Genomic DNA, 16,000 nt, shown 5'->3' with positions numbered 1-16,000 from the left:
AGTGCGTGTGATTGTATGAGAGTGAGCGAGTGTGAGTGGCTGAGTGTGAATAGATGTATGTGGATGAGAGTGAGTGAGTGGAAAAGTGAGTGGGTGTATGAGAGTGAATGTGAGTGGATAAGTGAGTGAGTGTATGAGTGTATGAGAGTGAGTGGATGAGAGTGAGTGTCAATGGATGAGTGTGAGTGAGTGTATGAGAGTATGAGCGTGAGTGCATGAGATTGAGTGAGTAAGATTGGATGAGACTGAGTGGATGAGAGTGAGTGAGTGTGAGTGGATGAGAGTGAGATGATAATGTGTGGCGATGAGTGGATGAGAATGAGTGCATGAGAGTGAGTGTATAACTGTATACGAGTGAGTGAATGTGAGTGGATGAGAGTGAGTGTATGAGAGTATGAGCGTGAGTGTATGAGAGTGAGTGGCTGTGAGTGGATGAGAGTGAGTGACTGTGAGTGAATGAGAGTGAGTGAATGTGATTGGATGAGAGTGAGTGGCTGAGAGTGAGTGTATGGGTGGATGAGCGTGAGTGAGTGTGTGTGGATGAAAGTGAGTGGGTGAGAGTTAGTGAGTGTATGAGATTGTGAGCGAGTGTGTGTGGATGAGAGTGAGTGAGTGGGTGAGTGTGAGTGAGTGTGGATGAAAGTGAGTGTGTGTGGATGAGAGTGAGTGAGTGAGTGTGAGTGGATGAGAGTGAGTGAATGAGTGTGGAAGAGAGTGAATGAGAGTGAGTTTCTGATTGTATGGCAGTGAGTGAGTGTGAGTGGGTGAGATTGAGTGTATGAGTGGATGAGAGTGAGTGTGAGTGGATGAGAGTGAGTGAGTGTGAGTGAGTGGATAAGTGTTAGTGGATAGGTGAGTGAGTGAGCGTGGATGAAAGTGAGTGGATGAGAGTGAGTGTGAGTGAGTGTATAAGTGTTAGTGGATAGGTGAGTGAGCGTGGATGAATGTGTGGATGAGAGTGAGTGAGTGTCAGTGGATGGGAGTGAGTGTGAGTGTATGAGAGTGTGAGTGGATGAGAGTGAGTGTCAATGGATGAGTGTGAGTGAGTGTATGAGAGTATGAGCGTGAGTGCATGAGATTGAGTGAGTAAGATTGGATGAGACTGAGTGGATGAGAGTGAGTGAGTGTGAGTGGATGAGAGTGAGATGATAATGTGTGGCGATGAGTGGATGAGAATGAGTGCATGAGAGTGAGTGTATAACTGTATGCGAGTGAGTGAATGTGAGTGGATGAGAGTGAGTGTATGAGAGTATGAGCGTGAGTGTATGAGAGTGAGTGGCTGTGAGTGGATGAGAGTGAGTGACTGTGAGTGAATGAGAGTGAGTGAATGTGATTGGATGAGAGTGAGTGGCTGAGAGTGAGTGTATGGGTGGATGATCGTGAGTGAGTGTGTGTGGATGAAAGTGAGTGGGTGAGAGTTAGTGAGTGTATGAGATTGTGAGCGAGTGTGTGTGGATGAGAGTGAGTGAGTGGGTGAGTGTGAGTGAGTGTGGATGAAAGTGAGTGTGTGTGGATGAGAGTGAGTGAGTGGGTGTGAGTGGATGAGAGTGAGTGAATGAGTGTGGAAGAGAGTGAATGAGAGTGAGTTTCTGATTGTATGGCAGTGAGTGAGTGTGAGTGGGTGAGATTGAGTGTATGAGTGGATGAGAGTGAGTGTGAGTGGATGAGAGTGAGTGAGTAAGTGTGAGTGAATAAGTGTTAGTGGATAGGTGAGTGAGTGAGCGTGGATGAATGTGAGTGGATGAGAGTGAGAGTGGATGAGAGTGAGTGAGTGTGAGTGAGTGGATAAGTGTTAGTGGATAGGTGAGTGAGTGAGCGTGGATGAAAGTGAGTGGATGAGAGTGAGTGTGAGTGAGTGTATAAGTGTTAGTGGATAGGTGAGTGAGCGTGGATGAATGTGTGGATGAGAGTGAGTGAGTGTCAGTGGATGGGAGTGAGTGTGAGTGTATGAGAGTGTGAGTGGATGAGAGTGAGTGTCAATGGATGAGTGTGAGTGAGTGTATGAGAGTATGAGCGTGAGTGCATGAGATTGAGTGAGTAAGATTGGATGAGACTGAGTGGATGAGAGTGAGTGAGTGTGAGTGGATGAGAGTGAGATGATAATGTGTGGCGATGAGTGGATGAGAATGAGTGCATGAGAGTGAGTGTATAACTGTATGCGAGTGAGTGAATGTGAGTGGATGAGAGTGAGTGTATGAGAGTATGAGCGTGAGTGTATGAGAGTGAGTGGCTGTGAGTGGATGAGAGTGAGTGACTGTGAGTGAATGAGAGTGAGTGAATGTGATTGGATGAGAGTGAGTGGCTGAGAGTGAGTGTATGGGTGGATGATCGTGAGTGAGTGTGTGTGGATGAAAGTGAGTGGGTGAGAGTTAGTGAGTGTATGAGATTGTGAGCGAGTGTGTGTGGATGAGAGTGAGTGAGTGGGTGAGTGTGAGTGAGTGTGGATGAAAGTGAGTGTGTGTGGATGAGAGTGAGTGAGTGGGTGTGAGTGGATGAGAGTGAGTGAATGAGTGTGGAAGAGAGTGAATGAGAGTGAGTTTCTGATTGTATGGCAGTGAGTGAGTGTGAGTGGGTGAGATTGAGTGTATGAGTGGATGAGAGTGAGTGTGAGTGGATGAGAGTGAGTGAGTGTGAGTGAGTGGATAAGTGTTAGTGGATAGGTGAGTGAGTGAGCGTGGATGAAAGTGAGTGGATGAGAGTGAGTGTGAGTGAGTGTATAAGTGTTAGTGGATAGGTGAGTGAGCGTGGATGAATGTGTGGATGAGAGTGAGTGAGTGTCAGTGGATGGGAGTGAGTGTGAGTGTATGAGAGTGTGAGTGGATGAGAGTGAGTGTCAATGGATGAGTGTGAGTGAGTGTATGAGAGTATGAGCGTGAGTGCATGAGATTGAGTGAGTAAGATTGGATGAGACTGAGTGGATGAGAGTGAGTGAGTGTGAGTGGATGAGAGTGAGATGATAATGTGTGGCGATGAGTGGATGAGAATGAGTGCATGAGAGTGAGTGTATAACTGTATGCGAGTGAGTGAATGTGAGTGGATGAGAGTGAGTGTATGAGAGTATGAGCGTGAGTGTATGAGAGTGAGTGGCTGTGAGTGGATGAGAGTGAGTGACTGTGAGTGAATGAGAGTGAGTGAATGTGATTGGATGAGAGTGAGTGGCTGAGAGTGAGTGTATGGGTGGATGAGCGTGAGTGAGTGTGTGTGGATGAAAGTGAGTGGGTGAGAGTTAGTGAGTGTATGAGATTGTGAGCGAGTGTGTGTGGATGAGAGTGAGTGAGTGGGTGAGTGTGAGTGAGTGTGGATGAAAATGAGTGTGTGTGGATGAGAGTGAGTGAGTGAGTGTGAGTGGATGAGAGTGAGTGAATGAGTGTGGAAGAGAGTGAATGAGAGTGAGTTTCTGATTGTATGGCAGTGAGTGAGTGTGAGTGGGTGAGATTGAGTGTATGAGTGTATGAGTGGATGAGAGTGAGTGTGAGTGGATGAGAGTGAGTGAGTAAGTGTGAGTGAATAAGTGTTAGTGGATAGGTGAGTGAGTGAGCGTGGATGAATGTGAGTGGATGAGAGTGAGAGTGGATGAGAGTGAGTGAGTGTGAGTGAGTGGATAAGTGTTAGTGGATAGGTGAGTGAGTGAGCGTGGATGAAAGTGAGTGGATGAGAGTGAGTGTGAGTGAGTGTATAAGTGTTAGTGGATAGGTGAGTGAGCGTGGATGAATGTGTGGATGAGAGTGAGTGAGTGTCAGTGGATGGGAGTGAGTGTGAGTGTATGAGAGTGTGAGTGGATGAGAGTGAGTGTCAATGGATGAGTGTGAGTGAGTGTATGAGAGTATGAGCGTGAGTGCATGAGATTGAGTGAGTAAGATTGGATGAGACTGAGTGGATGAGAGTGAGTGAGTGTGAGTGGATGAGAGTGAGATGATAATGTGTGGCGATGAGTGGATGAGAATGAGTGCATGAGAGTGAGTGTATAACTGTATGCGAGTGAGTGAATGTGAGTGGATGAGAGTGAGTGTATGAGAGTATGAGCGTGAGTGTATGAGAGTGAGTGGCTGTGAGTGGATGAGAGTGAGTGACTGTGAGTGAATGAGAGTGAGTGAATGTGATTGGATGAGAGTGAGTGGCTGAGAGTGAGTGTATGGGTGGATGAGCGTGAGTGAGTGTGTGTGGATGAAAGTGAGTGGGTGAGAGTTAGTGAGTGTATGAGATTGTGAGCGAGTGTGTGTGGATGAGAGTGAGTGAGTGGGTGAGTGTGAGTGAGTGTGGATGAAAGTGAGTGTGTGTGGATGAGAGTGAGTGAGTGGGTGTGAGTGGATGAGAGTGAGTGAATGAGTGTGGAAGAGAGTGAATGAGAGTGAGTTTCTGATTGTATGGCAGTGAGTGAGTGTGAGTGGGTGAGATTGAGTGTATGAGTGGATGAGAGTGAGTAGATGAGAGTGAGTAAGTGTGAGTGAATAAGTGTTAGTGGATAGGTGAGTGAGTGAGCGTGGATGAATGTGAGTGGATGAGAGTGAGAGTGGATGAGAGTGAGTGTGAGTGGATGAGAGTGAGTGAGTGTGAGTGAGTGGATAAGTGTTAGTGGATAGGTGAGTGAGTGAGCGTGGATGAAAGTGAGTGGATGAGAGTGAGTGTGAGTGAGTGTATAAGTGTTAGTGGATAGGTGAGTGAGCGTGGATGAATGTGTGGATGAGAGTGAGTGAGTGTCAGTGGATGGGAGTGAGTGTGAGTGTATGAGAGTGTGAGTGGATGAGAGTGAGTGTGAGTGGATGAGAGTGAGTGTGAGTGAAAAAGTGTTAGTGGATAGGTGAGTGAGTGAGCGTGGATGAATGTGAGTTGAAAAGAGTGAGTGTGAGTGGATGAGACTGAGTGAGTGTGAGTGGATGAGAGTGTGAGTGGATGAGAGTGAGTGTGAGTTGATGAGAGTGAGTGTGAGTGAGTGAGTGTGGGTGGATTGGAGTGAGTGTGAGTGGATGAGAGTGTAAGTGGATGGGAGTGTGAGTGGATGAGAGTGAGTGTGAGTGGATGCGAGTGAGTGAGTGTGAGTGTATAAGTATTAGTGGATAGGTGAGTGAGTGAGCGTGGATGAATGTGAGTGGATGCGAGTGAGTGGGTGTGAGTGGATGGGAGTGAGTGTGAGTGTATGAGAGTGTTAGTGGATGAGAGTGAGTGTGAGTGGATGAGATTGAGTGAGTGTGAGTGAAAAAGTGTTAGTGGATAGGTGAGTGAGTGAGCGTGGATGAATGTGAGTTGATGAGAGTGAGTGTGAGTGGATGAGAGTGAGTGAGTGTGAGTGGATGAGAGTGTGAGTGGATGAGAGTGAGTGTGAGTTGATGAGAGTGAGTGAGTGTGAGTGAATAAGTGTTAGTGGATAGGTGAGTGAGTGAGCGTGGATGAATGTGAGTGGATGAGAGTGAGTGAGTGTGAGTGGATGGGAGTGAGTGTGAGTGGATGAGAGTGAGTGTGAGGGGATGAGAGTGAGTGAGTGAGTGTGAGTGAATAAGTGTTAGTGGATAGGTGAGTGAGTGAGCGTGGATGAATGTGAGTGGATGAGAGTGAGTGAGTGTGGGTGGATTGGAGTGAGTGTGAGTGTATGAGAGTGTAAGTGGATGAGAGTGAGTGTGAGTGGATGAGAGTGAGTGAGTGTGAGTGAATAAGTATTAGTGGATAGGTGAGTGAGTGAGCGTGGATGAATGTGAGTGGATGAGAGTGAGTGGGTGTGAGTGGATGGGAGTGAGTGTGAGTGTATGAGAGTGTTAGTGGATGAGAGTGAGTGTCAGTGGAAGAGAGTGAATGAGTGTGAGTGAGTGTATAAGTGTTAGTGGATAGGTGAATGAGTGAGCGTGGATGAATGTGAGTGGATGAGAGGGAGTGAGTGTTGTTGGATGGGAGTGAGTGTGAGTATGAGAGTGTGAGTGGATGAGAGTGAGTGTGAGTGGATGAGAGTGAGTGAGTGTGATTGAATAAGTGTTAGTGGATAGGTGAGTGAGTGAGCGTGGATGAATGTGAGTGGATGAGAGTGAGTGAGTGTGGGTGGATTGGAGTGAGTGTGAGTGTATGAGAGTGTAAGTGGATGAGAGTGAGTGTGAGTGGATGAGAGTGAGTGAGTGTGAGTGAATAAGTGTTAGTGGATAGGTGAGTGAGCGTGGATGAATGTGAATGGATGAGAGGGAGTGGGTGTGAGTGGATGGGAGTGAGTGTGAGTGTATGAGAGTGTTAGTGGATGGGAGTGAGTGTGAGTGGATGAGAGTGTGAGTGGATGAGAGTGAGTGTGAGTGGATGAGAGTGACTGAGTGTGAGTGAATAAGTGTTAGTGGATAGGTGAGTGAGCGTGGATGAATGTGAGTCGATGAGAGTGAGTGGGTGTGAGTGGATGGGAGTGAGTGTGAGTGCATGAGAGTGTTAGTGGATGAGAGTGAGTGCGAGGGGATGAGAGTGAGTGAGTGAGTGTGAGTGAATAAGTGTTAGTGGATAGGTGAGTGAGTGAGCGTGGATGAATGTGAGTGGATGAGAGTGAGTGAGTCTGGGTGGATTGGAGTGAGTGTGAGTGTATGAGAGTGAGTGTGAGTGGATGAGAGTGAGTGAGTGTGAGTGAGTGTGAGTGTATGAGAGTGAGTGTGAGTGGATGAGAGTGAGTGAGTGTGAGTGAGTGTATACGTGTTAGTGGATAGGTGAGTGAGTGAACGTGGATGAATGTGAGTGTATGAGAGTGATTGTATGAGAGTGAGTGAGTGTGAGTGGATGAGAGTGAGTGTGAGGGGATGAGAGTGTGAGTGGATGAGAGTGAGTGTGAGGGGATGAGAGTGTGAGTGGATGAGAGTGAGTGTGATTGAATAAGTGTTAGTGGATAGGTGAGTGAGTGAGCGTGGATGAATGTGAGTGGATGAGAGGGAGTGAGTGTTGTTGGATGGGAGTGAGTGTGAGTATGAGAGTGTGAGTGGATGAGAGTGAGTGTGAGTGGATGAGAGTGAGTGAGTGAGTGTGATTGAATAAGTGTTAGTGGATAGGTGAGTGAGTGAGTGTGGATGAATGTGAGTGGATGAGAATGAGTGAGTGTGGGTGGATGGGAGTGAGTGTAAGTATATGAGAGTGTTAGTGGATGAGAGTGAGTGTGAGTGGATGAGAGTGAGTGAGTGTGAGTGAATAAGTGTTAGTGGATAGGTGAGTGAGCGTGGATGAATGTGAGTGGATGAGAGGGAGTGAGTGTGAGTGTATGAGAGTGTAAGTGGATGAGAGTGAGTGTGAGTGGATGAGAGTGAGTGAGTCAGTGAGTGTGAGTGAATGAGTGTTAGTGGATAGGTGAGTGAGTGAGCGTGGATGAATGTGAGTGGATGAGAGTGAGTGAGTCTGGGTGGATTGGAGTGAGTGTGAGTGTATGAGAGTGTGAGTGTATGAGAGTGAGTGTGAGTGGATGAGAGTGAGTGTGGGTGGATTGGAGTGTGAGTGTATGAGAGTGAGTGTGAGTGTATGAGAGTTAGTGAGTTTATACGTGTTAGTGGATAGGTGAGTGAGTGAACGTGGTTAAATGTGAGTGGATGAGAGTAAGTGTATGAGAGTGAGTGAGTGTGAGTGGATGAGAGTGAGTGTATGAGAGTGAGTGGATGAGAGTGAGTGTGAGGGGATGAGAGTGAGTGAGTGTGAGTGAATAAGTGTTAGTGGATAGGTGAGTGAGTGAGCGTGGATGAATGTCAGTGGATGAGAGTGAGTGAGTGTGGGTGGATAGGAGTGAGTGTGAGTGTATGTGAGTGTGAGTGTATGAGAGTGAGTGGATGAGAGTGAGTGTATGAGAGTGAGTGAGTGTGAGTGGATGAGAGTGAGTGTGGGTGTATGAGAGTGTGAGTGGATGAGAGTGAGTGTGAGTGGATGAGAGTGAGTGAGTGTGAGTGGATGGGAGTGAGTGTGAGTGTATGAGAGTGTTAGTGGATGAGAGTGAGTGTGAGTGGATGAGAGTTTGAGTGTATGAGAGTGAGATTGAGTGGATGAGAGTGAGTGTGAGTGGATGAGAGTGAGTGTGAGTGGATGAGAGTGAGTGAGTGTGAGTGAATAAGTGTTAGTGGATAGGTGAGTGAGTGAGCGTGGATGAATGTGAGTGGATGAGAGTGAGTGAGTCTGGGTGGATTGGAGTGAGTGTGAGTGTATGAGAGTGTGAGTGTATGAGAGTGAGTGTGAGTGGATGAGAGTGAGTGAGTGTGAGTGAGTTTATACGTGTTAGTGGATAGGTGAGTGAGTGAGCGTGGATGAATGTGAGTGGATGAGAGTGAGTGAGTGTGGGTGGATTGGAGTGAGTGTGAGTGTATGAGAGTGTGAGTGTATGAGAGTGAGAGTGAGTGAATGAAAGTGAGTGTGAGTGGATGAGAGTGAGTGAATGTAAGTGAATAAGTGTTAGTGGATAGGTGAGTGAGCGTGGATGAATGTGAGTCGATGAGAGTGAGTGGGTGTGGGTGGATGGGAGTGAGTGTGAGTGTATGAGAGTGTGAGTGTATGAGAGTGAGTGTGAGTGGATGAGAGTGAGTGAGTGTGAGTGAGTGTATACGTGTTAGTGGATAGGTGAGTGAGTGACCGTGGATGAATGTGAGTGGATGAGAGTGAGTGTGGGTGGATTGGAGTGAGTGTGAGTGGATGAGAGTGTGAGTGTATGAGAGTGAGTGTGAGTGTATGAGAGTGAGTGAGTTTATACGTGTTAGTGGATAGGTGAGTGAGTGAACGTGGATAAATGTGAGTGGATGAGAGTAAGTGTATGAGAGTGAGTGAGTGTGAGTGGATGAGAGTGAGTGTGAGTGTATGAGAGTGAGTGGATGAGAGTGAGTGTGAGGGGATGAGAGTGAGTGAGTGTGAGTGAATAAGTGTTAGTGGATAGGTGAGTGAGTGAGCGTGGATGAATGTCAGTGGATGAGAGTGAGTGAGTGTGGGTGGATAGGAGTGAGTGTGAGTGTATGAGAGTGTGAGTGTATGAGAGTGAGTGGATGAGAGTGAGTGTGAGTGGATGAGAGTGAGTGTGAGTGAGTGTATAAGTGTTAGTGGATAGGTGAATGAGTGAGCGTGGATGAATGTGAGTGGATGAGAGTGAGTGAGTGTGGGTGGATTGGAGTGAGTGTGAGTGGATGAGAGTTTGAGTGTATGAGAGTGAGATTGAGTGGATGAGAGTGAGTGTGAGTGGATGAGAGTGAGTGTGAGTGGATTAGAGTGAGTGAGTGTGAGTGAATAAGTGTTAGTGGATAGGTGAGTGAGTGAGCGTGGATGAATGTGAGTGGATGAGAGTGAGTGGGTGTGAGTGGATGGGAGTGAGTGTGAGTGTATGAGAGTGTTAGTAGATGAGAGTGAGTGTGACTGGATTAGAGTGAGTAATTGTTAGTGAGTGTATAAGTGTTAGTGGATAGGTGAGTGAGCGTGGATGAATGTGAGTCGATGAGAGTGAGTGAGTGTGGGTGGATGAGAGTGAGTGTGAGTGGATGACAGTGTGAGTGGATGAGAGTGAGTGTGAGTGGATGAGAGTGAGTGAGTGAGTGTGAGTGAATAAGTGTTAGTGGATAGGTGAGTGAGTGAGCGTGGATGAATGTGAGTCGGGGAGAGTGAGTGAGTGTGGGTGGATGGGAGTGAGTGTGAGTGTATGAGAGTGTGAATGTATGAGAGTGAGTCTGATTGGATGAGAGTGAGTGAGTGTGAGTGAGTGTATAAGTGTTAGTGGATAGGTGAGTGAGTGAGCGTGGATGAATGTGAGTGGATGAGAGTGAGTGAGTGTGAGTGGATGGGAGTGTGTGTGTGTATGAAAGTGTTAGGGGATGAGAGTGAGTGTGAGTGTATGAGAGTGAGTTAGAGTGAATAAGTGTTAGTGGATAGATGAATGAGTGAGCGTGGATGAATGTGTGGATGAGAGGGAGTGAGTGTGAGTGGATGGGAGTGTTAGTGGATGAGAGTGAGTGTGAGTGGATGAGAGTGAGTGAGTAAGTGTGAGTGAATAAGTGTTAGTGGATAGGTGAGTGAGTGAGCGTGGATGAATGTGAGTGGATGAGAGTGAGTGAGTGTGGGTGGATTGGAGTGAGTGTGAGTGTATGAGAGTGTAAGTGGATGAGAGTGAGTGTGAGTGGAAGAGAGTGAGTGTGAGTGGATGAGAGTGAGTGAGTGTGAGTGAATAAGTATTAGTGGATAGGTGAGTGAGTGAGCGTGGATGAATGTGAGTGGATGAGAGTGAGTGAGTGTGGGTGGATGGGAGTGAGTGTATGAGAGTGTTAGTCGATGAGAGTGAGTGTGAGTGGATGAGAGTGAGTGTGAGTGAGTGTATAAGTGTTAGTGGATAGGTGAGTGAGTGAGCCTGGATGAATGTGAGTTGATGTAAGTGAGTGTGAGTGGATGAGAGTGTGAGTGGATGAGAGTGAGTGTGAGTTGATGAGAGTGAGTGAGTGTGAGTGAGTGTATAAGTGTTAGTGGATAGGTGAGTGAGTGAGCGTGGATGAATGTGAGTGGATGAGATTGAGTGAGTGTGGGTGGATTGGAGTGAATGTGAGTGCATGAGAGTTTGAGTGGATGAGAGCGTGAGTGGATGAGAGTGAGTGTGAGTGGATGAGAGTGAGTGAGTATGAGTGAATACGTGTTAGTGGATAGGTGAGTGAGTGAGCGTGGATGAATGTGAGTGGATGAGATTGAGTGGGTGTGAGTGGATGGGAGTGAGTGTATGAGAGTGTTAGTGGATGAGAGTGAGTGGATGAGAGTGAGTGAGTGTGAGTGAGTGTATAAGTGTTAGTGGATAGGTGAATTAGTGAGCGTGGATGAATGTGAGTGGATGAGAGGGAGTGAGTGTGGGTGGATGGGAGTGAGTGTGAGTGTATGAGAGTGTGAGTGGATGAGAGTGAGTGTGAGTGGATGAGAGTGAGTGAGTGTGAGTGAATAAGTGTTAGTGGATAGGTTAGTGAGCGTGGATGAATGTGAGTCGATGAGAGTGAGTGAGTGAGTGTGAGTGGATGAGAGTGAGTGTGAGTGGATGAGAGTGAGTGTGAGTGGATGAGAGTGAGTGAGTGAGAGTGAATAAGTGTTAGTGGATAGGTGAGTGAGCGTGGATGAATGTGAGTCGATTAGAGTGAATGAGTGTGGGTGGATGGGAGTGAGTGTGAGTGTATGAGAGTGAGTGTGAGTGGATGAGAGTGAGTGAGTGTGAGTGAGTGTATACGTGTTAGTTGATAGGTCAGTGAGTGAACGTGGATGAATGTGAGTGGATGAGAGTGAGTGTATGAGAGTGAGTGAGTGTGAGTGGATGAGAGTGAGTGTGAGTGTATGAGAGTGTGAGTGGATGAGAGTGAGTGTGAGTGGATGAGAGTGATTGAGTGAGTGAATGAGTGTGAGTGAATAAGTGTTAGTGGATAGGTGAGTGAGCGTGGATGAATGTGAGTCGGGGAGAGTGAGTGAGTGTGGGTGGATGGGAGTGAGTGTGAGTGTATGAGAGTGTGAATGTATGAGAGTGAGTCTGAGTGGATGAGAGTGAGTGAGTGTGAGTGAGTGGATAAGTGTTAGTGGATAGGTGAGTGAGTGAGCGTGGATGAATGTGAGTGGATGAGAGTGAGTGGGTGTGAGTGAGTGTATAAGTGTTAGTGGATAGGTGAGTGAGTGAGCGTGGATGAATGTGAGTGGATGAGAGTGAGTGAGTGTGAGTGGATGGGAGTGAGTGTATGAAAGTGTTAGTGGATGAGAGTGAGTGTGATTGGATGAGAGTGAGTGAGTGTGAGTGAATAAGTGTTAGTGGATAGGTGAGTAGGTGAGCGTGGATGAATGTGAGTGGATGAGAGTGAGTGAGTGTGAGTAGATGTGAGTGAGTGTGAGTGTATGAGAGTGTGAGTGGATGAGAGTGAGTGTAAGTGGATGAGAGTGAGTGTGAGCGAGTGTATAAGTGTTAGTGGATAGGTGAGTGAGTGAGCGTGGATGAATGTGAGTGGATGAGAGTGAGTGAGTGTGGGTGAATGGGAGTGAGTGTGAGTGTATGAGAGTGTGAGTGGATGAGAGTGAGTGAGTGAGTTGATGAGAGTGGGTGGAAGTGGATGAGAGTGAGTGAGTGTGAGTGGATGAGAGTGAGTTGATGAGAGTGAGTGAGTGTGAGTGAGTGTATAAGTGTTAGTGGACAGGTGAGTGAGTGAGCGTGGATGAATGTGAGTGGATGAGAGTGAGTGAGTGTATGGGAGTGAGTGTGCGTGGATGAGAGTGAGTGTGAGGGGATGTGAGTGAGTGAGTGAGTGTGAGTGAATAAGTGTTAGTGGATAGGTGAGTGAGTGACCGTGGATGAATGTGAGTGGATGAGAGTGAGTGAGTGAGTGTGGGTGGATTGGAGTGAGTGTGAGTGGATGAGAGCGTGAGTGGATGAGAGTGAGTGTGAGTGGATGAGAGTGAGTGTGAGTGGATGAGAGTGAGTGAGTGAGTGTGAGTGAATAAGTGTTAGTGGATAGGTGAGTGAGTGAACGTGGATGAATGTGAGTGGATGAGAGTGAGTGTATGAGAGTGAGTGAGTGTGAGTGGATGAGAGTGAGTGTATGAGAGTGTGAGTGGATGAGAGTGAGTGTGAGGGGATGAGAGTGAGTGAGTGTGAGTGAATAAGTGTTAGTGGATAGGTGAGTGAGTGAGCGTGGATGAATGTGAGTGGATGAGAGTGAGTGAGTGTGGGTGGATAGGAGTGAGTGTGTGAGAGTGTGAGTGTATGAGAGTGAGAGTGAGTGGATGAGAGTGAGTGAGTGTAAGTGAATAAGTGTTAGTAGATAGGTGAGTGAGCGTGGATGAATGTGAGTCGATGAGAGTGAGTGTGTGTGGGTGGATGGGAGTGAGTGTGAGTGTATGAGAGTGTGAGTGGATGAGAGTGAGTGTGAGTGGATGAGAGTGAGTGAGTGAGTGTGAGTGAAAAAGTGTTAGTGGATAGGTCAGTGAGTGAGCGTGGATGAATGTGAGTTGTTGAGAGTGAGTGTGAGTGGATGAGAGTGTGAGTGGATGAGAGTGAGTGTAAGTGGATGAGAGTGAGTGAGTGTGAGTGAGTGTATAAGTGTTAGTGGATAGGTGAGTGAGTGAGCGTGGATGAATGTGAGTGGATGAGAGTGAGTGAGTGAGTGTGAGTGGATGGGAGTGAGTGTGAGTGGATGAGAGTGGGTGTGAGGGGATGAGAGTGAGTGAGTGAGTGTGAGTGAATAAGTGTTAGTGGATAGGTGAGTCTGTGAGCGTGGATGAATGTGAGTGGATAAGAGTGAGTGGGTGTGGGTGGATTGGAGTGAGTGTGAGTGTATGAGAGTGTGAGTGGATGAGAGTGAGTGGATGAGAGTGAGTGTTAGTGGATGAGAGTGAGTGGGTGTGTGTAAATAAGTGTTAGTGGATAGGTGAGTGAGTGAGCGTGGATGAATGTGAGTGGATGAGAGTGAGTGTGAGTGGTTGGGAGTGAGTGTGAGTGTATGAGAGTGTGAGTGGATGAGAGTGAATGTGAGTGGATGAGAGTGAGTGAGTGTGAGTGAATAAGTGTTAGTGGATAGATGAGTGAGTGAGCGTGGATGAATGTGAGTGGATAAGAGTGAGTGGATGTGGGTGGATTGGAGTGAGTGTGAGTGTATGAGAGTGTGAGTGGATGAGAGTGAGTGGATGAGAGTGAGTGTTAGTGGATGAGAGAGAGTGAGTGTGTGTAAATAAGTGTTAGTGGATAGGTGAGTGAGTGAGCGTGGATGAATGTGAGTGGATGAGAGTGAGTGTGAGTGGATGAGAGTGTGAGTGGATGAGAGTGAGTGTGAGGGGATGAGAGTGAGTGAGTGTGAGTGAATAAGTGTTAGTGGATAGGTGAGTGAGTGAGCCTGGATGAATGTGAGTCGATGAGAGTGAGTGTATGAGAGTGAGTGAGTGTGAGTGGATGAGAGTGAGTGTGAGTGTATGAGAGTGTGAGTGGATGAGAGTGAGTGAGTGTGAGTGAATAAGTGTTAGTGGATAGGTGAGTGAGTGAGCGTGGATGAATGTGAGTGGATGAGAGTGAGTGTGAGTGGATGAGAGTGTGAGTGGATGAGAGTGAGTGTGAGGGGATGAGAGTGAGTGAGTGTGAGTGAATAAGTGTTAGTGGATAGGTGAGTGAGTGAGCGTGGATGAATGTGAGTCGATGAGAGTGAGTGTATGAGAGTGAGTGAGTGTGAGTGGATGAGAGTGAGTGTGAGTGTATGAGAGTGTGAGTAGATGAGAGTGAGTGTGAGTGGATGAGAGTGAGTGAGTGTGGGTGGATGGGAGTGAGTGAGTGTGAGTGTATGAGAGTGAGTGAGTGTGAGTGGATGAGAGTGAGTGTGAGTGGATGAGAGTGTGAGAGAATCAGAGTCGATGGATGAGTGAGTTACTGTGGCGAGTGGTTCACTCTGTGGTGAGTGGATGGGTTCACTGTCTCTGTGCTGTGACTCTTATAGGCACCACTGCCTGTGGTGGCTGCATTACCACTGCTGGCACCATGCAGAGTCCACTAATCCCAGAGACCACCGGGGCCGCGTTCCCCACGGCCATGGTCACTGCGATCTCGGCCTTCGGGGTTCTGCTGCTGGTCGCTGCCTGCGTGGCTGCCCTCGTGTTCGTGTGGAGACGGCAGGCTCGAGGTGGCCAATCAGCAGCCTGTGAGTTCATTGCACGGATTATGATGCTCCTTTTCATAAACACATTCACACGCGGACCCACACGATTCACACACACTCACACGGATATTCTCACACACATACACGGACCCACACGATTCACACACAGACGGATTTTGTACACACACACACACACACGGACCCACACGGATATTCACACACACACGGATATTCACACACATACGGACCCAAACAGATTCACACACACACACAGACCACACACATCCATACACAACAAGGCAAAGATCCCCCTTATAGCCTTCACAGACTGTGGGGGCAAGTGCAGTCAGTGAGCACCTATGAAGGACGGCACGGCACAAGAGCGGTGGGTGGCCAGCACCACGCCCCAGTGGGGATGTTTACACACCAGGCACTCATTTGAGGCTGAGTCGACCTAGGGGAGGCCCACGACCGGTTCAGATAATCGTCACTGGGTATTGGTAGCCGTGAGCGGGAATTGAACCTGGGTCGCTAGGTTCGTAGCGCAGCGCTAAACACACACGGACCCCACACACACAGATCTACATGGCCTCAAACACGAACCCACACCCATCTACACACACGAACCTACACACATTCACACACAGATCTACATGGCCTCACACACGAACCTACCACACATCCACACACACAGATCTACATGGCCTCAAACACGAACCCACACCCATCTACACACACAGATCTACATGGCTTCACACACGAACCTACCACACATCCACACACACAGATCTACATGGCCTCAAACACGAACCCACACCCATCTACACACACACAGATCTACATGGCCTCAAACACGAACCCACACCCATCTACACACACAGATCTACATGGCCTGACATACGAACCTACACACATCCACACACAGATCTACATGGCCTCAAACACGAACCTACACACATCCACACACAGATCTACATGGCCTCAAACACGAACCTACACACACAGATCTACATGGCCTCAAACACGAACCTACACACATCCACACACAGATCTACATGGCCTCAAACACGAACCTACACACACAGATCTACATGGCCTCACATACAAACCTACACACATCCACACACACACACAGATCTACATGGCCTCACACACGAACCTACACACATCCACGCAAAAACACACAAGGACAAAGATCCCCCATATAGTCTTGACAGACAGTTGGGGCAAGTGCTCTGAGTGAGTAGCAGCTATGAAGGGCGGCATTGTGGCACACGATGGGGTGGGTGGGTTGGCAGCGCAGCTGTCTCCACAGTGCTGATATTTACACTACTTCAGGTACTCATTTGAGGCGGAGTCAACTTAAGGGAAAGCTCAAAACTAGTTCAGATATTCGCTACTGATGGTAGCCGTGAGCGAGAATCGAATTCGGAGGAACGCGTTCGTAGCGTAATTCGCTA

At 47.8% G+C, this 16,000-nt stretch overlaps 1 protein-coding gene across 2 annotated transcripts in view; it reads left to right on the top strand.

The window, feature by feature from the left end:
• The window catches only part of LOC142907517 (paired immunoglobulin-like type 2 receptor alpha), a 38,549-nt gene that overhangs the window by 12,776 nt on the left and 9,773 nt on the right, over nt 1-16,000 (top strand). For both annotated transcript variants that reach the window (XM_076057133.1, XM_076057132.1), the window contains exon 3: nt 14,382-14,582. In XM_076057133.1, coding sequence (XP_075913248.1) covers nt 14,382-14,582 — 201 coding nt within the window. The remainder of the gene's footprint in view (nt 1-14,381; nt 14,583-16,000) is intronic.

The sequence above is a fragment of the Petromyzon marinus genome, chromosome 79 (genome assembly GCF_048934315.1).
Source record: "Petromyzon marinus isolate PM22_M1 ecotype Great Lakes invasive population chromosome 79, UKy_Petmar_22M1.pri1.0, whole genome shotgun sequence".
Lineage (NCBI taxonomy): Eukaryota > Metazoa > Chordata > Hyperoartia > Petromyzontiformes > Petromyzontidae > Petromyzon > Petromyzon marinus.
This window is presented reverse-complemented; position numbering and strand designations above follow the sequence as displayed.